Source organism: Triturus cristatus, chromosome 9 (assembly GCF_964204655.1).
Source record: "Triturus cristatus chromosome 9, aTriCri1.1, whole genome shotgun sequence".
Taxonomy (NCBI): domain Eukaryota; kingdom Metazoa; phylum Chordata; class Amphibia; order Caudata; family Salamandridae; genus Triturus; species Triturus cristatus.
The window spans coordinates 307941969-307961913 of NC_140592.1; the positions used below are offsets into that span (position 1 = coordinate 307941969).

General features: G+C 43.0%; 1 protein-coding gene across 5 annotated transcripts in view; it reads right to left on the reverse strand.

The window, feature by feature from the left end:
• Positions 1 to 2276: 2276 nt before the first annotated feature.
• ACP7 (acid phosphatase 7, tartrate resistant (putative)) overlaps positions 2277 to 19945 on the reverse strand; it is a 102340-nt gene continuing 84671 nt past the window's right edge. For all 5 annotated transcript variants that reach the window (XM_085624980.1, XM_085624982.1, XM_085624981.1 and 2 more), the window contains 3 exons: positions 14771 to 14842; positions 7166 to 7303; positions 2277 to 6728 (listed from right to left, as the gene is read on the reverse strand). In XM_085624980.1, the coding sequence (XP_085481106.1) occupies positions 6660 to 6728; positions 7166 to 7303; positions 14771 to 14842 (279 nt within the window). In that variant the 3' untranslated portion in view covers positions 2277 to 6659. The remainder of the gene's footprint in view (positions 6729 to 7165; positions 7304 to 14770; positions 14843 to 19945) is intronic.

Here is a 19945-nt window from a genome sequence, read left to right on the forward strand (position 1 = left end):
GAGGCAGCAGTGTACTTGGAATTTAAGGCGCATGGCCTGGCGAACGAGTGAAGTTGCGAGGCAGAGTGTATACGGCAGCAGGGTAGCGGGAAAGAGGACTGATGTGCATCAGTGGAGACTGCAGGGCAGAAATAGGGACAGAAGGCAGCATGGTCTGTCGGAACTGAAACGAATGTGGCTTTCAGGCGGAAAGAAGCATACGGGAGAAGTCAGTGGGTCTCTCATTTGGGACAGTGCTTCAAGTGCATTAAAAAGTATGTGAACTGTGATGCTACCTGCAAGGGAGCAAAGCGAGTGAGCGTGTGGGCGTGGCTAAAAAACAAAGTATTCTGAACTTTTTTTGGTCTTTCTTTTATCTTCCGGTAACTATATATAATAACTTTCAGCTTGAATGGAAATTAAATACAAGTTATGTTAATCAGTGAGAAATGTACTATTGTATATACATTATGAAACCTCTGTTAGTTAATGCACTGCAGAGGTCTGTGTGTGTAACCAGAGGGCCACAAAATTGAATCCTGGTTGGTGCAGTGGGTAATAGGGACTTGTGTATGTTTAATGTTACGCTATCCCAGTCTGTGGCAGAAAGCATTGTGAATATGTAAGTCATTATTTTAAACTTACCTTACACACAGTACAAGATAGGCTACTACAGAATGCTCAACAAGGTTTAAGATAAAAAAGTGTTTTCAAAATATAGATTTTCCTGCAGACTGCATGTATTGCAGTTTTGTTTATATAACCGTCTTTTAAAAGCACACATTTCACAGTTTAGCTGCTAGCTCCCTTACGATACCTCTTGAAAAGAATAAATGTGTGTCATCAGGAAGCTTGAAGGGATTCCATCAATTAAAGCCAATCCCGGGCTTCCAAGCACCCTTTACATCTGCAGATTGATCAGTTGCACACATTTACATTCCTTTCAGGCAGCAGGCACCTTGGCAAGATGGCTTGTCTCTTGTTAGCTGTCTGTCCCTCCCTCTTTTTCACAGCATAGCAGACTTCCTGTCCTACACTTCAGCTGAAGCTTTTCAACTGTCAGAATTAACCCACCCGGGAAGGTTGTCATTTCACAAAAAGGCAACTGTTTTTCTAAAATTAAGTATGGGAACATCGTGCTCCATCGATCCCTCCCACTTCAACCACTATTTGGGACTTATTGGCTTTGTCAATGCTTTTTGGTGATGCTGGGGGTTATTGGAAAGAAAGAGAAATGTGCCATGACGCGATGTGCTATGACGTTACTGGTGCCCCCATCACTCAGTAGGTGCGCGCAAGTGTGATGACACAGATGTACGCCTACTGAATTACGCTCACACCTAGTGACGCCACTTGGTGCTGTATATATAAAAAAAGTTAATTGCATTCAACAGTTCTGGAAGTGGAGCCCCTCAGCAGGAAATAGGCGCTGCTGAGCCCTCTAAGAAAAGTTAAAAACATAAAAGACTGCAATAGATGGTGCACAATGGGGAGTGGCTAGGAGGGAGTAGATAAAAATAAAAGCCATGGGGGGGAGAGATAATGGAGGGAAAGAGCAGTGCATGAGGGAGAGAGCAACACAGACTGTGGGGTGAGGATTAGGCGAAGGTGGTGCACAAGAGGGCTAGAGCTAGAAAACGTATGCACTCTCAGAGTACTTAATGGAAAAGAAAAAAAGTAGATCTTTGAATGTGATCAGTGGAATGATACAAGTAATCTAATAAAAAGGATGGTAAAGAGGTTATGCCCCAGAGGAAGGACAAACAAGAGAAGAGGAAGGAACGGGGAAGGAAAGCCGTTGGAAAAGAAGCAAGCAAATGAGAGGGACAATAAAGCCAACCAATGGAAGCAATGGGAGGGCTCTAATCCCATACGTTCTTGTTATAGCCCCCAATAGGCTTTCAACTTCTGACAGCTAAAAGCTGTCTGGTAGGCAATACCCAAAGATATTACATACCTCAAGGCACATTTGTGTTTCATGCATGCAATGGGTTAGACGAGTGAAAGGGTGAGAGAGGGATCAAGCCAGATAGGGGAAAATAGGAAGAAGAGAAAAGAAAACCATTGTAGGTGCTATGGAAGAGACAAAAGGGTTCACCAGTGTAGGAAGGAATATGTAGAAATGGGGGCACTGGGGAGACTGAAATATTACCTCAATAGATTGCCCACGAGCTGATTAATCAGAGACGGTGTTAAAATTCAATTTCATGAGACAATGTGTCCTTGAGGTAAGGTCCCTCCAAACACATAAAAAATACAGTCAATTAAGGGCCCATACAATATTTTGGCCAGCAGAATAGATTTAAAGGATTTATTTCAAAAATTCAAATGATGCTGTGCAGAGTTGGCAAATACATCAAAATCATTGCCATGATGGCTCTCTGTAAATAGATCATTACAGAGTAGTGCAAAATCACAAATATTTTAGGTCCCAAATAAGCATCAAAATCAAAAGAGAAACACACAGCATCCCTAGCAGCATCTAAGTCTTCAGTGTAGTCTCCTGGCTCACTCCCAAAATCAAGGGTTTGTATACACTATTCCAGCATATTAAATCGCTATATCACTAAAACTGCTAAGTGATTGCATTATGATCAAAAATTTAACATTCTCAGAAAATCAGAGCGCAGTTTTATTAAACAACATATTGCCCTAGCATCTAAGCACTATCCCAATGCATGAATACTGATGCTGCCCACTCTATGCTAATGTCATCTGGAGATGGTAGAACAAACTAGTTTCATGAACAACAGCACGTTAATATGAATAAATAGAGCACAGTGAGCTAGCAGAACAACACTGAGGAAAGAAGCATTGTTGTAACCAATCTGGAAAGTTTTCTTCAAGAGCTTCAAGAACAACATCAATGGAAACAAACAAATGTGAATCTGCTTGACTGTGTGCTGCAGAAATAATGAACAGTAAAAATGTGAACAAGGAAGTATCCATTTTTTTTAAAATGGCTACCGGCCCCTGACTGAGGTCTAGGTAACAAGAGACAGGAAAAACACTTCTACATGCTATAGAAAAATTTGTTTCAAAGACAATAGAATTATATCAATGTGTACATGTGAAATCGACAGTACAACCACATTTCTGCATGTTGTTAATAATGCACAAAAATATAAATTCATAAAAACTCTAACATAAGAGAGAGAGGAAGCCAATATAGTGGGGGAGGGGAAAAGAGGCTGTCGGGTGTGTATGGGGGAAGAGAGAGAACACAAGTGAACGTAGACTAGAATAAAATCGAGATCAAGTGTAATATGCAGGAGAGAGAAAGAGTCAGGAAGCCAGTATCAGGGATAGGGAAAAGACAGGGAGAAAGAGAGAGAAACTGAGGAAGATGGGGGGGAGAGGGTAGGAAATAGTTTAAAGAGAGGTGTTAAGAGGGAGACAAAGGGCTGGAACAGGAGAGTTACAGAGCAGATCTCAAAAAGAGGAAAACAATCGTGAATGGAATGAATGTAGGGCCTCTAGGTAAGTGAGTGTATAATGGCTGTAAAAGAGAGTGGAGAGGCTGCAAGCTAGCAAGGAAAGAAATAGAGGACGCTCTGCAGCAGGGGTTGAAATATTCACCGGGCAAGAGCCAACAGTGTCTCTGCAGAAGATTGACTTCCCCAGAACACAGATTGGTTATACAGAATCTCAGTACTAAATAGCCAGTTGCCTAATAAAGGAACGCTGAGGTATAGCTGGAGACCAGTGTCTGAGATGAGCAAGGGGCTGCAGGTTCAATCAGTCAGGAGCTCTCCGTCTGTTTTAAGTTATGCATCGTTCTAAGCATCTATCTTACTGTTTTAAAAATGTGTTTTCAGTGCACTATAAGTGTATTTCTATAAAAACAATTACTTTCAATTTTAGTAAAACAATATGTTGTATTACTCAATGGCTGACTTAAAGTTTCTCCTGGAAACTAAAGTAAGCAGCAGATAGTGCCATTACAGTCAGGAAGATACCTCAGTGGGATAATGCACGTGCTGTAGAAGAATATGTGCAAACTTTATGATTACAAGGCAAATGGATGAAAATAGTGACCGTTAATCATACGTAGTTTAGACTGCAGGACGGTGATAATGACCAAGCAGTATATAAAAATAACTATTATCTGGAAAATCCATGCACTAATATAGATCTGGACAGCTGTTGTCAGTAAAATCAAATGTCTCTGTGTATTTTATTGCAAAATGTATACGGCACCAACTAGACCAACATGGGACACTGCAGCGCTTGTGTACATGGGTAGCACACTACACCATGTAGGGTGTGTGGTCGAAAGTGTGCTGTATTTGTTTTGATCCTATGTGTGAGGTGTTTACATGTTGTGTATGATGACCACCAAGGTGCGGGTAATGTGTTATGGGATGCAGTGCTTAGCAGTGTGATGGATGAAGAAGTGAGAGAGAGAAGCGCAGATTATGGTTTCCAGTAAGCTAGCAGCTTTGAGCAGCTCTGCAGGTCCCTTATGGTATTTCTTATGATCATAGGCCACTTAGCTGGTTACTGCGCCCGGTTGTCCATTCTGGGATATTCTGTTTAAAGCTTATAGTCCTGAACAGGCATAAGTTACAGGGAGAAATGGTGGAGAGAACTGCTGAGAAGCGCTCATAGTATATAGCTTGTTGGGACCTGCAGTGGTGGACTAGATTAAAGTCCAGCAGTATGTTGAAGATCTTCTCAGTTATTCCATTCCTGTTGAGTTACCAACTGTATGGTTTACAGCTGTGAACTGGTATAGTACTGGATGGTGGACATGACCAATAAAGGTTTTGTCTTATGTGAGTGTAATAGTGTCAAGCAGTTTAAGGGAATTATTACGCAGCCTGTGTGAGCTACAATCCATGGATGAATGTTAATGTTAATGTATAAGTGTGGGTCTGGAAGGTTATATATTTATTGCATTGTAAGTGCATCTATATCGCAGTTACTGTTCCTGATTAGGTGTTATAGTGCTTTATGCCAGACAGCAAGCTGCTCTGGAACCCAAGGCTAGTATTTTGTTTTTGGTTATTGTGATTAGTATTGTGCTCTTAAGGAAATTATTCCATGACTTTACTCCTGTTTCTATGTGGTAGATTAAATTAATAGGAGTTAGGTGTGTTCTAATGCAATATTTGAGGCATGTCGAGCAGGCTCGTCAGGGCTGAAGGACTGTAACTCCACAAAACAAATATATTATCTTTTTCTTTTGTATTTTGCATGGTTTCTTTATGACAGGGCAGAGAGTGATTCCAAAAGGGGCCGTGTTTTTGCAGGCCAATGGACAGTTACCATTTGAGAGACCAGTAGAATGCCCCAGCATTGTATTTCTTGCATAAATGTAGGTAATCAGGAATTCCTTGACACTTATGCAGTTTAGTGCCGATTGTGTTCTTGCAGAGGAGTGACTGACAAATGCAGGAATGAATGCTATGTAAGTTCCCAGAGGCTGTAGGCAGATCATGATTTCAGAGTGCAGAGCTTGGGAAAGAGGAGAGAAAAGAGAGAAAATGCATTGGGAGGAAAGCAACAGGACACGTCTTGGGGGAAGAATTAGATCCCCATGGGCCCGGTCTGGAAGTGACCCCAGGGCTGGCTTTAGGGCAGTGCGACTGGTGCAACAGCACTAGGCGCTGACCTGGAAGGGGGGGTACTGACCTAAGGGGGGTGATGTGTTTAGCAATATTGTACGATTTAGTAGCATATGCTGCAGTGTTCCGTGTGCGTCAGGCTTTCAGGCAGCGGTAAAGATGTTATGATAACTTTTGTAATTAATTTTCCTGCTAGAGAGAGAGATCAGAGTTTTGTCTAGTGGCAGTTTTGACTCGCTATAAAGTTGCGCAGAGGGTTAATATGCCTGCTGCAAGAACAGATCTGTATTTTATGTGGATAGCTGAGTGGATAGGTAAAGCCAGCCTTTACCAGTGCTTCAAAACAAATTAAATGTACGTGAGAGAGGACCTATGGACGGATGAGGGGCACTTTTGCTATGTGGTAGTGAGGGAATCCAAGGAGGAGGTCATGGGGAGGGTGCACCAAAAAAGATTGCCGCACCGGGCACCACCAGCGTTAAAGCTGGCCCTGACTGACCCAGATCTGAGGCAACAGTTTAGGTATAGGCTTGTCTCAGCAGCATGTCTTTTGCAAGCTTTCTGTTAGAAAATTGAGAAACTGAAGGGACCTGGACAAAACAACCTTTGGATAAGCAGTACATGGGCAAAGTGAGCAGGTGATCTCTGTTAGGGTTTACAACCTTGGTGGTGAGCTTAGGACACTGCATAGGGCCCTGCTACATATGTGCCATAATACAGGGCGACTGATGCACCAATCAATCTGGCCTGGTTGACCATGACGTGGCCATTTCTGGTGCAGGAATCGGGCATTATCCAGAAGAAGTCTAGAGCTTGCAGACCATGAGACCAAATATAATGCTTTCTCAATGTAGTCATTTGGTAGTTAGCCTAGTGAAACAAGTGAGCATCATGTGTACTTTGTTTGGAAACGGCTCCTTCAGAGTCAACAGCTAGAAACACAGTGCACGAGAGGGTATGTGAAATAAGAATAAAAGATGAAGAACTAAACCCTGCCATAGTTCATTGATCGTGGGCTGCTTAACATCTCTTCCATCTTTAATGGAACATCAACAGTGAGCCGTTGAAGAAAGTCAAGCTTGCGCTTGCACAAGATTACGGATCTGTTAACTACGACCACCAAGCCTCTGGTCCATGCTTCTCTTTAACCACCCAAAAGTCATCCACAATCTCGCCGTTCTAGGAAGAAAAAAACAGGAATTGAGACCACAACAAGGACAACATTTTTGAGAGTTAAGTTATACAAATGGAGAAAAATGCAACATAAACGGAGTCGTAAAATATTAAAAAACATTCCCTCATTGAAATGCATGAATTATTTCACAAAGTTTTACATTTGTTTTGCAAAATTTAAACTGAAATTTCATCTGCACACCAACGTTTGAGGGTTATTTACGATTTTCATTTATCAGATTTAAATCAGGTTATGAACCTGACACTGCTCGCGTCATTGCAAAGAAAGAAACATGCTGAATGAGAATCACATTTATAGATCTGAATCAAAGTTTCTTACTCTTTGCACTTTTATCCGCCAATATGGCGTGACTGCCATGGTCATGCACAAGGTTTCCCACCCCTCTCCCCAGGGCGCATTAAAAGTATTCTGCTACTCCTACCTGGTCATCTGAAATCTGCTGTAGGTGCAGGTGAGTCCTGTTCACCACCCACATGCGGGTGAACCCGTAGTCCTTGATACGCACCGCACTCCAACTCCGGGGGTCGGGGACGAAGGGGTCAAGCATTTCCCTGCAGCCCTAAGGAAATTGTAATGGGAGCTATAAGACCACAACATGCCTTGGGTAAAGGCAACATATTTTAAGGCTGATATTCTCAAACTCTAGTCCGCCATCCCCACTTCCTCCTTTACCCCATCATACAAACTCCATCTCGGTCCATCTTCCTCGGATAGGTGTTCAACCTTTTTAAAACAAGCGGATGCAGCTGGCCACAGAGTGAGACGTATCAGATGGCACCTGTCACTGGTTCTGTAACAGTGCAATGTTTAAAAATGTATATACAGTTAACAAGCAATGCTAAAACCAGTAGGTCTGGCTTTATTCCATTTATAAGTGGCCCACAGTGGTCTTTTGTGATTAACTATTCTTACATTGAATGAGGTAAATCTCTTTTAAGCTTGACCGTAAAAAAGAATGTATAGCGCATCATAATATCTAGTATGGATGAAGTACCAGTAATAATGGTTCTTATGTCTCACTTGGAGTATCCTTTAAAGAGCCTCTTGCCTCCAAAGACAATCTCAGTACTCAACACTGGTTTAGTGCTAAAAAAAAACTCCTCCCTCTTCTTCCTTCTTAGCCAGAAGGTTGATGGTACAGGCCCTCATTCACTCATGCCTTGACTATGGGAATGCCCTATACCTAGGCATCCCTCAAACAGCAACCGCAAAGCTACAGATTGTTCAGAATAGTGCCACCCTACTACTTCTGCAGATCCCTTATCGACAATTGGCCAAACCTGCATGGAGGACACTCTATTGGCTACCGGTACTGGAGAGAATATCATTTAAAGCCTTATGTATCACTCATAAGGCCTTCGGGGGGAAAGGACCAACAATTATTCAAATTATTGTCTCACCATACTAGAAACCTCCTCTCAACCAACCTCCTTCTTGCATCAGTTCCAAAAATTAAAAAAGCAAGAAGTGGTGGGCGTTCCTTTTCTTACAACGCTGCCAAGCTTTGGAACACCCTCCCATTCCATTTACCCCAGGAGTCTAATCTCCTGACCTTCCGGAAACTCCTTAAAACTTGGCTGTTCCACAAATCAGTATTAGCATTTGTGTCTGCTCCGTCCACTGATGCTGTTAGCGCTGGGATGCCTTCAGGTAGCTACGCACTTTATAAGTGTTTTTCCTTTCCATTCCATTCACTATGATCTGTGTTGCGCTGTTTCTATATTTCTGTTTGTCAGTAGCACAGCACTGGCACACACATATTGCATGCAAGCATCGTACAAGTCTAACTACCAATCACTGCAATGCACTCAAAACCCACTGAGGGCATTCATGCTCAAGGAAACCAATACCTAAATATATGTAGTTATTTTGTTTCGTTATACAAAAGCAAATACACCCTATTCAGAATTACAAACTTCAATTTTGGGCAGCCCTAGCAAAGCCAGTGCCAGACATGAAAGTTATCATTACCATGGCTGGACGTAGACCTAAAAGTAGCCCTGAAAATGCTTTTATACCACATATTACACTGAACAAGTTCTGCAAACAAGACACACCGTCTCCAAGAGGAGTAATGGATTCTCCCCTACCCCTCAACATGTTGTAAATGCGTTACTTTTGTAAATAATAATATCAGCATTTGTAAAGTTTGCAGCTACCTCAGGAGAGGTGTCCCGGGCTGGGGGCCGTCGGGACGATTAAGGGAGCTATTGCCCAGAGTCACATGGTGCTGGGCTAACCTGCCGCTGATGCCGGGGACCAAACTGTGAGCCCACGTGTTCCGGAGTCAGCCACCCTGGTTGTTGTACCACACCTCTTCCTGCAATAAAACTGCCAGGGCTGGGGACTTGGTGTTGAGGGCTTTATAATGCATGCACATCACCTTGAAGATGATCCTGACTGGAAGGGGGAGTACGTGTAGATCTTTTTACTTGGATGTGATTTAGTTGAATTTCTTTGATCCATTAATGAGCTATGTTGCTGCACGTGGTGTACCATTCAGGGGTGCTAGATTTGTATCTGAGGGCACTGCTGAGCAGGGCATTGCCTGACTCCGGATGGGAGAGGTATAAGACTTGTACAGTTGTTCTGAAGTCATCTCTCAGGAGAAACGTCTTCACTTTCTTCAAGAGGGAGAGTTGGTTTTTCTTGCACTGTGTTGTTTGAATGAGAGATCTGTGTTGAGGGTGAAACCCAGGGATATTGCACGGTCTGTCAGCTGATAGGTGAAGCCTTTTAAGTTTAAATTGGAGAGCTGGAGTTGAATCTGGGGTTGTTTAGTGCTGCTGGCAAACAGGATGAATTTAGTCTTTGTGGTGTTTAACTTCAGAAAGCTAGTTGACATCTAAGATCCAATGAGTTTAAGGGGTTTTAAGTCTCTGCAATGTCGCTGAGTAATGATATTTTTAGTTACAGTTGGGTATTATCTGTGTATTGATGGATCTTGATGCTGCTGTCTGAAAGAATGAGAGTTTCCATGTAGAGGTTAAAGATGATGGGAAAAAGGACGGAGTCCTGAAGTATGCCACAGAAGATGAGGATTGGCCTTGATCTTGTGAAACCTATTTACATGCGCTGGTGCTGCTTGGCTAGGTAGAATGTGAACCATTTCCAAATAGTGCATGGAAATCGCACGCATCTTTTCATGTTGTTGATCGAAGCTGGATCGTTGACTGTTTTGAAGGCTGAAGAGAGGTCAAGCAGGAGAAGGAGGCGAGGGTCCAGGAGTGAAGAGCCTAGAAAGGGTATTAGGAAAATCATAGACGTAAAATGAGGTTTGGGATGATGCAAAGGAGGGATAGAGGAGGGAAGAGTCTAGAAAGGGTAATTAGGGAGATCATAGAAGTACAATGCGGTTTGGGATGAGTCAGAGAGTGTAGGTACAGGATATATTGAGAAAGGCATAGGATGAAACATAGAGCAGTGCATCGGTGAGAGTTGAAGGTGTTTTCCCTTTAGTAGGAGTGAAGTAATAAATATATAGATACATAATGTTGTAAAGTGCCCTTTTTGGATGGTCATCCCCCATATTTTGCTGTTAGATGCTGTGGTAATGGATCTGAAAGTGTGCTGGGTCCTGTTAACCAGGTCGAGCACCAGTGTCTTTCCCACAAACTGTAAATGTGAATAGTACACCCAATTGATATGTACTTTTCCCCCTTGAAAGGCCCTAGTCTATGGTACCAGTGGTACCCAGGGCAGGGAAGTAAAAGGGGTACTAGGACTGCAGCACTTATTGTGCCACCCTGAGTGACCCTAGTAAAATCGAAGTTCGCAATTCTGCCATGTCAGCCCTGCATGATCAGCTTGCTTGCTTGCTTGCTTGCTTGATTTCGACCCTGCACACACCATGTGTAACAGGGTCAATTCACTGCAGCTATATATAAGTCAACCCTAAGGTAGACCTCCTGTAGCCTAGTAGGCAGGGTGTATTATATTACCTGTGTGGAAGTATATGTGTAAACATATACTACCCTGTGGTAGCGTTCTCAACGTAATTCTACCGCAAGTGACCGGCGGTCAATAAGATACCATGGGCTAGCCCTAAGACATTACCTATATGTCCAGCTCCATGATGACCAAGCCGATTTCTTTTGTGTTTGGTGCCAAACAGCATGCTTTTTAACTCCCAATACACTGGCTGTATCGATGTTTAACCAGCATGTACCCAGGTGGCACTTTAGATAGTGCCCACCTAGTTTAACCAGTGTTCCAGTGCCTTGGCAGGCTTTTTCGAAGCTTTGCCACCAAGACAGAAGTCTGACCTCATGCTGGGAAGTGTGTGCCACTCCCAGAGGTCAGAGACGAAGGAATTGTGTGAGCAGAAGGTGACAGCTCCGCCCACACAACATGGTTAATTAATTACACCGCTGTGGGGGTGAGCCTCAAAGGCTTCACTGATGCCACTGGACAAAGGAACTGTCCCCCACTCGAGGACAACGCTTACCCCAGCCTCAGGCACTGTGTTTTTCAAAGGCAGGGGGTAATTAGCTATGCAGGCAGACGTACACATCCACAAGGCTGACCGCTCCTCTAAGGGCTGCCTGCTAAGGTGCACAACCAAGGATGGTTATGCCATCTTGAATTTAGGATAGAAATCAAGTTCTAGGTGTAAATCACTATTTTTTGTGATATACACCCACAAGATGTTGGCACTACTGGAGCGGATTAGCTGCAGGACTAGGTGCCCTTTAGCTACTAGCCCTAACACCCACTAACACCTCCTACATCCATGATTTAAGGGGCACCGCAGACACCAGAACCTTAGATTCGACCTGATATCAAGAACAGACCCGTGTCAACGACAAGGCAGGACTCCACGAAAATAAGCGCTAAGCTCTGCACCTGTGGCAGCCACCTTGCACCCGCTGGATTGAGACTCAACCAATACAAGAGACTGGTTCCACAAGGAAGGCGAACCCCTCTCCAAACTCCAGACTTCACAAGAACTCCTTTGGGCTAGATGAACTAGTCTCCTGCAGTCGGCAAGCACAAACCGCAAAGTCCACAACCTTGAAGCCTTGCAACCGAGCCGCCCAGCATGGCCACTCAAAGTCCCTGTGCAGGTAGCTTCTGGGAACTATAGTCCCAACAAACAGGGAGGCTCAGCTATGTACACCGTTCACCTAGGGCTTGTTGATGGTCAGTCCGACTACTGTGGCTCCATTGTAAAGCTCTCGCATTTGTTTTTGCCCTCTCTTGGCATGCCTGCCAGCTCCTCTGGCCGCAAATCTAGTTCAGCACCATGGATAGCCAAGAGCACCTCTGCACCGAGTACCCTGATCCAGGTAGACTGGATCTCTCTGGAGACTCCTGGTTCTGGGCCAGTTCCTTGCTTTGCTTCCAAAGGGTTTTGCTCAACTCACCCAGCAAGTACCTTTTTGCTAAGGTAACCATTTCAACACTGCAAGTCTCAATCAATCAATCAGGATTTATAAAGCGCGGCTAATCACCTGATAGGGTCTGATGACAACTCCATTTGACAGCTGAAGGAGCACCTCTACACCCCGCTCCACTGAGGCAGGTACAATCGTGCTAGCTGTTGTGAACTGGTCTAAGGACTCCAGCAACGTTAACTCTAAGTGGGTTCTGGTAAACTCATCCTGTAAAGTATCAAATGCATATATGCGTGTTTTTCACATTGCTAAGTATTGATTTATTTATTGCTTTAACATTGATAACTCTAGAAGAAGTTACTTTGTTGTTTGTATTTGGTGATTTTATTCCTGATGAAAAGTGGTCCTGTTCTATGTATTGTTTTGTGGATGATACAAAGCAGCTTGAAGGTGGATCTTCTGGCAACTGGTAACCAATGTAGGGCCCTCAAGGCAGGGGAGATGTTGGCTTTTGGCTTTACATGTAGGAGTGGTCTGGCAGCAGAGTTCTGACTTCTTTGTTGTCTTTTCATAGTTGATAAAAAATGATTTGATTTAGAGGACATTGGCGTAATTAACTTTCTCAATAGAATTTAAGTCTACAAAGACGTCTTACTTTTTACTGAGTGTATTGCATTGCTCAGATCACCTCACCTTCATTATTACAGGAGAGAACTGTACTTGCCTTGCCTACACAGTATTTTCTACAGAGGGGAAATGAATCTGTCTGTGTCTAATCTTCTAGGGTCTTGAAAGTTCTCAAAGAGCTGGGGATGGAGTCTAAAGGAGGCAGCAGATTAACAGCTTCACTGGCATCCTCTGTGCAGCAAACCCACTGAGGCATCTGTATCAGTTCCCAATCCAACGCAAAGCAAGTCTTCAATGCACTGACGGTATTGTTTCCTGAATAATGCCTGTATATCCACTATTCCTTTCTTCATTAGATAGAATGGTATCTTTTCCTTGACCATGTTCAGGATATGCAGTGTCTCTGGCCTCAAAACCAGCACTGTAATCTTCAACAAATATGCTGGAGGAGGTGCTGTACTTGAAGAGACTTTAGCTTTGAAGTGGTGTGGCATGCGGCTACACAGAGTTAGTCGGAGGTGGGGTGCTGTCTGACAGTCCTGGAGAAAAGGGATCCCAGCAGTAGACCAGACTGAACCGAAATCACCCTATTAGACTTCATGACACTTGAGGACAGCACATGCAGCCTGACAATATTTTTTTCATGATGCGATGGCAAATTCATGTACTTCTGTTTCTTGTGGTGTCTCTGAGGTGACCAAGCCTGTGAGCAAAAGAGCAAATCTGTTGCTCTCCTTGAAGGTGAACTGGATCAACCTTTGAAGACAGCCACCATGAGCTTGGCTTCCCACTGACAGATGGCTTCTGGATACATGAGTGTGCCGAGGTCACAAAAATGTGATCTTGAGAGGACCCTTAGAACCAATGGTGTTCTTTTCATGTCTAGTTACCAACATGGAGCCTTGAAAGGCGATTAGGGCTTGAAGCACAAAGACTTTGAAAATGACATGCCTTCGAAATAGAAAAAAAATTGACCCAATGTTGACAAAAACAAAGCTGCTCCAGATCCTTCTCTAAGGAGGACTGGAAAAAAGAACAATGTCACGAGCGGCATCTATACTAATTATCGTCCCATTTTCTGGAGTCATGCTACATCCTTTTCACGATTCTGTTGAGCATCTTCTAGTACCTGTGACTGGCAATGGCTGAAAAAAAAATTGAATCCAGTCTTGGTTCTGGGAATGATTTATCTAAGAGATCTACTGGTGCACGTATCCTTGGAATGCACTGTTGCCGGTTGGTCTGTGGGCACTTGTAATCTTTTTATCTATTCCATTTTTCATTGGTTCATAAACTCATTTGTTTATTCAAGGAAGAACACATGATATGGCTCTCCGATCACCTCTGATCATTAGGAAAAGTGGTAGCTTTAAGTGATTTAATAAACATACATTCAGTTTCTTTTTCTTTCTATCTGAGTAGAACACGGTCTACCTGTGCACCTTCACCTTAGAGCCTGGAGTTATTAGTTGACACTTGATGCCCTGGTTCCCTACAAAGAAGTGAAAAATAGTGTCAAACGTAGCAGCTTGAACACAATGTCACAGGATCTTGGGTAATATCCATTTGTTACCAGTGATGTTCCGTATCATATTTAGACTTGTCACACTGGTCTTTAAATCTCTGTATGGAACTGGACAACACCAATACCAAGCCAGAAGACTACAGTCCTCAGACAGCATGCACCCAAGCTGTTGTACACCACGTAGATGTGCCTGTTTTATTACAGAAGCAGTCCTGTGGAACTTGCTGTCAAAATAACTTAGAAATAGAGAATATCACACATTATTTCAGGCTCTCTGAAAGACTTCTTTTTGTCCCTTTCCACTTCAATACTTTATTTATACTTTCGAAATGAGTAAATATTATGTTCATAAGTAATGCTAAATTTCACTAAGGTAGGGTTGTATTTAACCTTAAAAATTTGCTTTGATAATTAGGGGCACACTCTGCAAACTGGGTCCCCAGATATCTATAATGTATTACGGAGCCTACAGGATAACCAAACACACTGAGCCTCTGAAACGATAAAGTCAATTGTTTGGAGGAGCATGCAGACTTACCGCTGAGCCAGTTATGATATGGACTGGAGCTCCAGGGTTGGTGTAAGGAGCCTTTGTGCTGCCGTTAAAAACCTGCATTGTAGGAAAAAAGATGGACGCTGTGAGGTATTAATTCATTTGCAAATATTCTTTTGATGTTTCTTATGGCGGAGAAAACACTGATAAGGTATTGAAATACTCATATTCAGCTGCTTAAATACAAACTCAATCGAGACTCGTACAGAAGAAACATTACATTCACAGCATGAAGGCAGTGTGGGAATCCCACCCAATCAATCAGCGTTTTACTGATGCCCTAGCAACAGACTTCTCAAAATACCTACTTTATGGAATGATACTAAATGCCTCGTCTACTTCTAGTAGTTTGTGAACCGCCCCAGCAAAAGCAGCTAGAGCACTTTAAAACATTTTGCGGTTTGATTTTCAAACAAAATGGCTATAAACCCAAATGTTCTGAAGGGGCATTAATGAAATACTCCGATACTTTTCTGGTGTGTCGTCAGAAAGCCTTTCTTTCCAAAGGGGTATTGGGATATTGCTGTCACCAAGTAAGCTGTGAAACCATGTCAATGGTTCAACGAAGTGTCCCATAAAAGCGAAATATCTTCCTGTCGTGCAGGCAAGAATTAAAATGTGCTTCTGGAAATGGTTTCAGCATCTCCCTACACTTTATTTACCACCCATCTCGTTCCATGTAGCTTCACCACCATATTTTCTGACTGAATCTTTGCATGGAACAGATAAACAAGCATTAAAAATGCAATAGGTCACGCCTTTTATTAAGTTAAAGCCATTTGCTTTGCTATACAATACCATTAGCAAAGCAAATGGGTTTAATCTAATCAAAGGCGAGACCTGTTTGCAGCAGTAAGCAACTGAAAGGTGACAAGCAAACCTTTGCGATGGGGTTCCCCAGTGCAGGACTGGTACCGCCATGTTTAGTAACTCGACCAGTGCCAGCTAGAAAAACTCTTTTGTTTAAATACGCAGATAATGCAGTTGACGATTTATTATCTATCATTACAAAAAGGGGGTTGTTTACAATAGTAGATGTATCCGTCTAGAGAACTTTTCTTTGTAATGTGAATATGCCCGTGTTCTACTAGGGGATGCAGGCATCCCCACTGTATAGGCAGTGATGATTAAGTATTTGGCAAAGCCATACTAATGCAGAACGCCACAGGACCGCATCATCCAAGTGGGCCTTCATACAGGCACTAGGCAGACAACCATTAACCCACACTTGGCTTGGCAGCAATGGGCATAACCAGATGTGATCACATCTGACCCTAGTGCTTTGATTCCAAGAAAAAGGTATGGTTTACATAGAGTGGAGATACCGAGTAAGAGCGGACCAGTTACAAATATTCCGATTTAAAAAAAAATAATGCTGCACCTTTTATAAGGTCCAGATCACAGGGATGCGTAGACTCCGTATTTCATCCAGAAGTGAATATCGTTTACTGCTAAGGCAATGGAGAGCATAGAGTGCGCTGTAGATAATTACTAATACTTTGTCATGCCCTACTCTCCTGAACTCTTAACGGCGCACGTCTTCTTGTAACCCTAGCTGCTTCCTTCGCACTAATGGAGATGCTTCCTTAACTCAGACACATTTGCGAGTACGCAGACTGTCGAAGTGGCCTAGTCAGCTTTCCATCCTTCCGAGGTCGGTAAAATGAGTACCATTAAATTGGTTAACATTAACCCCTGCAATTTACAGTGATTATAAAATGCGTAAATGCAGCAAGAGGGGCAAAATTAAAAAACGAAATCCAACAGCTTCTTTCTGTATGCCCAGCTTCCCAGAGGTTCAATGATAAACAAACTCGGCCGTTCCCACCTCTTGTCTCTAAGGCCGGGGGAGGGGTAGTCAACAGCACACCGACCACTGAAGGAGCATTGTTATGACAACGCTCCCGCTTAACATATCCAGAACTGTTTAAACTCAACACAAGACAAAAGTTATGACTGTCGACAGAGCCGTGCAAACCACCATCACAAAAGCAGGGAACAAGTTTACAGTGTGAAAAACAAAAATGTCCGAATCATATAAAAAAACCTGCTTGCTGAAGAAAAGCACATAAAACTAGTAATTATGCTCCTGAAATGACGCAAAGCCAGAGTGCATTAATCATTAAAGGGAAGGGGCCGTATTGACAGAATCCATTGTCTGCCCGGAGAACACTCGTCTTGTGCACAGCAGCTGCCAGGTCGTATGAGCTGGATAAAAAGGGGACACTTGTGAGCACGGAGCAGGCCAATGTAAAGGGCAAACATTTTTTACCCCTTTTCGCGTCCCCATTATTTAATGTGTAAAAAAAAAACGTTTTCGACGAGGTGCGCAGCCCATCCCGCTAGTGGTGGGTGTGAAAGTGGGACAGTGAAAGCATGCATAGTGTGCTTCAAGAACAAAACAAAACTAGTGTACACAAACACACTGCCTCCTGTGACCGTTTGCAGCTGCGGAATGGAATAAAAAAGTGCTTACCCACTAATTAGACGACAGTGTCTACCGCCACCAGTGAAACATCCAATCCCGGTGGGTGGGGCCAAAAGCTGACAGGGTGGCAACCAGGAGGGATTAAAATGCCTCCAGTGCAATCATTACACTGTCTTTTGCATAATTCATGACGCCAAACGACGAGCACGAATGAAAACTGCAGGCGGAGCAGAAACACGACTTCGGAATCCGTATTGATTCCAAGAAGCCCTCGCATAGCGAGAGCAACGCATGCGCGCTGCTAACCACAGGCGAGACCTAAAAATATACAATTCTCCAAATAACAGGCCACAGAGAGCAGAACTAGACAAATCATGATACATACAAAAATGCTTTTCAATATAGAAGATCAAATATTCCATGCCCATCATTAAATAACAACAATAGCAGTAAGTGCCATCTAGTACTAAGGGAGTAAAATTAGCAACGAGTCTCCCCAAGTCAGCATGAACTGTCGCTGAAAAAGTTACTTTAAAAATACTTCAGAAATGAAGTAATTTTGTCTGAAATGCAGATTTTTCACCATGAAATATAACATTGTTGATAAATTGCTCCTCAAATAAGCCACTAAAGATTATTCATGAAAGTACAGAAAATGTTATCCCCAAATACCAGATTTTCCTTTTTAGTAAATACATTTGTGGCCTCAAATGTCATCTGGTTATTTTCACCAAACACCCATATTTACTACTGTCACACATCAATTGATTCTGCCTTTCATCTCAATTTATATATTCATCATCATCAGCAAATACCCAGTATGTCAACCATGTGGCAAGGATTGTAACCACTGTTATGGCAGAGAATGTCAGAATTATGTGAAGAATTGGCACAAAAAAGTCGAGGATGGGCCAAGATTGAACATTGACAGTCACCATATTGCCATTAATGCCAACAAAAAGGACATTGACTTTTGAATAATAATCAGGGATAGCCAGTATGCCCCCAAAGAATGATCAAAAGTATGTCCAATAGGATAGCCAGATGGTAGCCAAAAATGATACCACAGTGTGGCACAGATGGGTCCCATTGCGCAAGGGTGGACCTCTAAACATTGCAACCCAGACCAAACACACACATACATGTGCAGATTACATTCATACACTCTTGGCACCTTTCCCCATCCACTGCTTACCTCTGAGGTAGCAGTGGCAGTCCCAGTCCAGTGCCAGGAATGTTCCTCCTTCTCGTGACATTCTCGTAAGTGGCCGCTGGTGGTGGGAGGAGGTTACAATGGGCACCAGCGCCTACACGACGGGTGCTAGACATCTCCAGGGCTCAAGAAAAAGAGAACCGATTTCTACTGCAGCTTTCCTCCTCTAAAACTTTGAAGAGGTCGAGCACCAACACCAAGAAGACTGTGTGTTGCACAGGAGAGGCCAGGGACTCGCAAGCAGAATACAGTCTGAAGGGATAGGTGGAGGCAGTGGGCAGCAGTGAGGCAGGAAAAAGTTCTGTCCCTCCAGGATCCTGTCTCCTCTGCCCATTGGTTGACCCTCTGAAGGATCAGCCAATAAACAGAAGACCTCAGCTTACACCAGGGCTCAAGATGAGCCCACTGATTTCCCCAAGCCAGAAATAAATGCTACTTTCTTTGGCAGTGTTGCCACTCAGACATACAATAGGAATGTGAGAAAGGGACGAATTTAAAAGCGGAAACCCTTGAATGCCAAGTGGGTGCTTCTATACTGTTCAGATGAATTTCTACTACAATACTAACCACATGAGTGTATCAGTAGTCTACCCGTCTCTGCCTCCTCATCCAGGACAGGTGGGTCTCTGCCCAAATACACCCATGGAGAAGCTGCCTTTGTTCTTCAGAAGATGTGAGGGAGAGGGCTGGATTATAACCCTAAACTATTAAAAATACAATTTCTCTCCAATGATGAAGGGGTTTATCTCAAGGTTAAAAAGGTTAGATTTCTAAATCAGAGGTCCACAAAACATCAATAACAACTGCCAAGAAGTCTCAAAAAGATCCTACTGTGTCACTCTGCTTGTTTCTTAAGATCAGATCTTCGAGGGTAGATTCTTCCAGAGAAATACAATGGTTTGAAGCAAGGTATGCTTGTTTCATCACTTACTTGTTTTTTTTTCTTACAATGAGAAGCCAACAATACTCCCATTCTATTCCAAAATGAATAGCATCAATGTGGGAATAGATGTGAAAAACCTCTTGTGATTTTCTGAGAGATTGATACACCTCCCCCAAGCCTTCACTCTCTCAGCCCTTTCAAAAACTCTCCAGTATGACCTTCTTCAAAGGGAAAAATCACTCTCTTCTCACAAATATACAGGCTGAGAGTCTGTTTGAGGACTACATCAATCATATAGCACACAGTGCCTAGAAGAGGTCACTCAACTTACTGGTATCTTCCTTCAGTTAAGTTCTCAAGTGAGGCATCACAGTACTAGCCACTTTGGTGATCTTATTTGTCAACTATCCAGCTCAGTTGGAAACCCTCTGAAAATTCTGAACCATACATCCATCACTACTATTCAGGTGAGACAAAGTGTCCACCTAGAGAACTGATCCAACTACAGGCTCATCTCAGCCTCCCATGCACTGCAAAGAGTCATAAAAGTGCATTATGTGGAATATAAAATGTTGACAAATACAGGACATAGTAAGTACAATAGGACTACCCAATAATCATCAAGACTAAGACCAT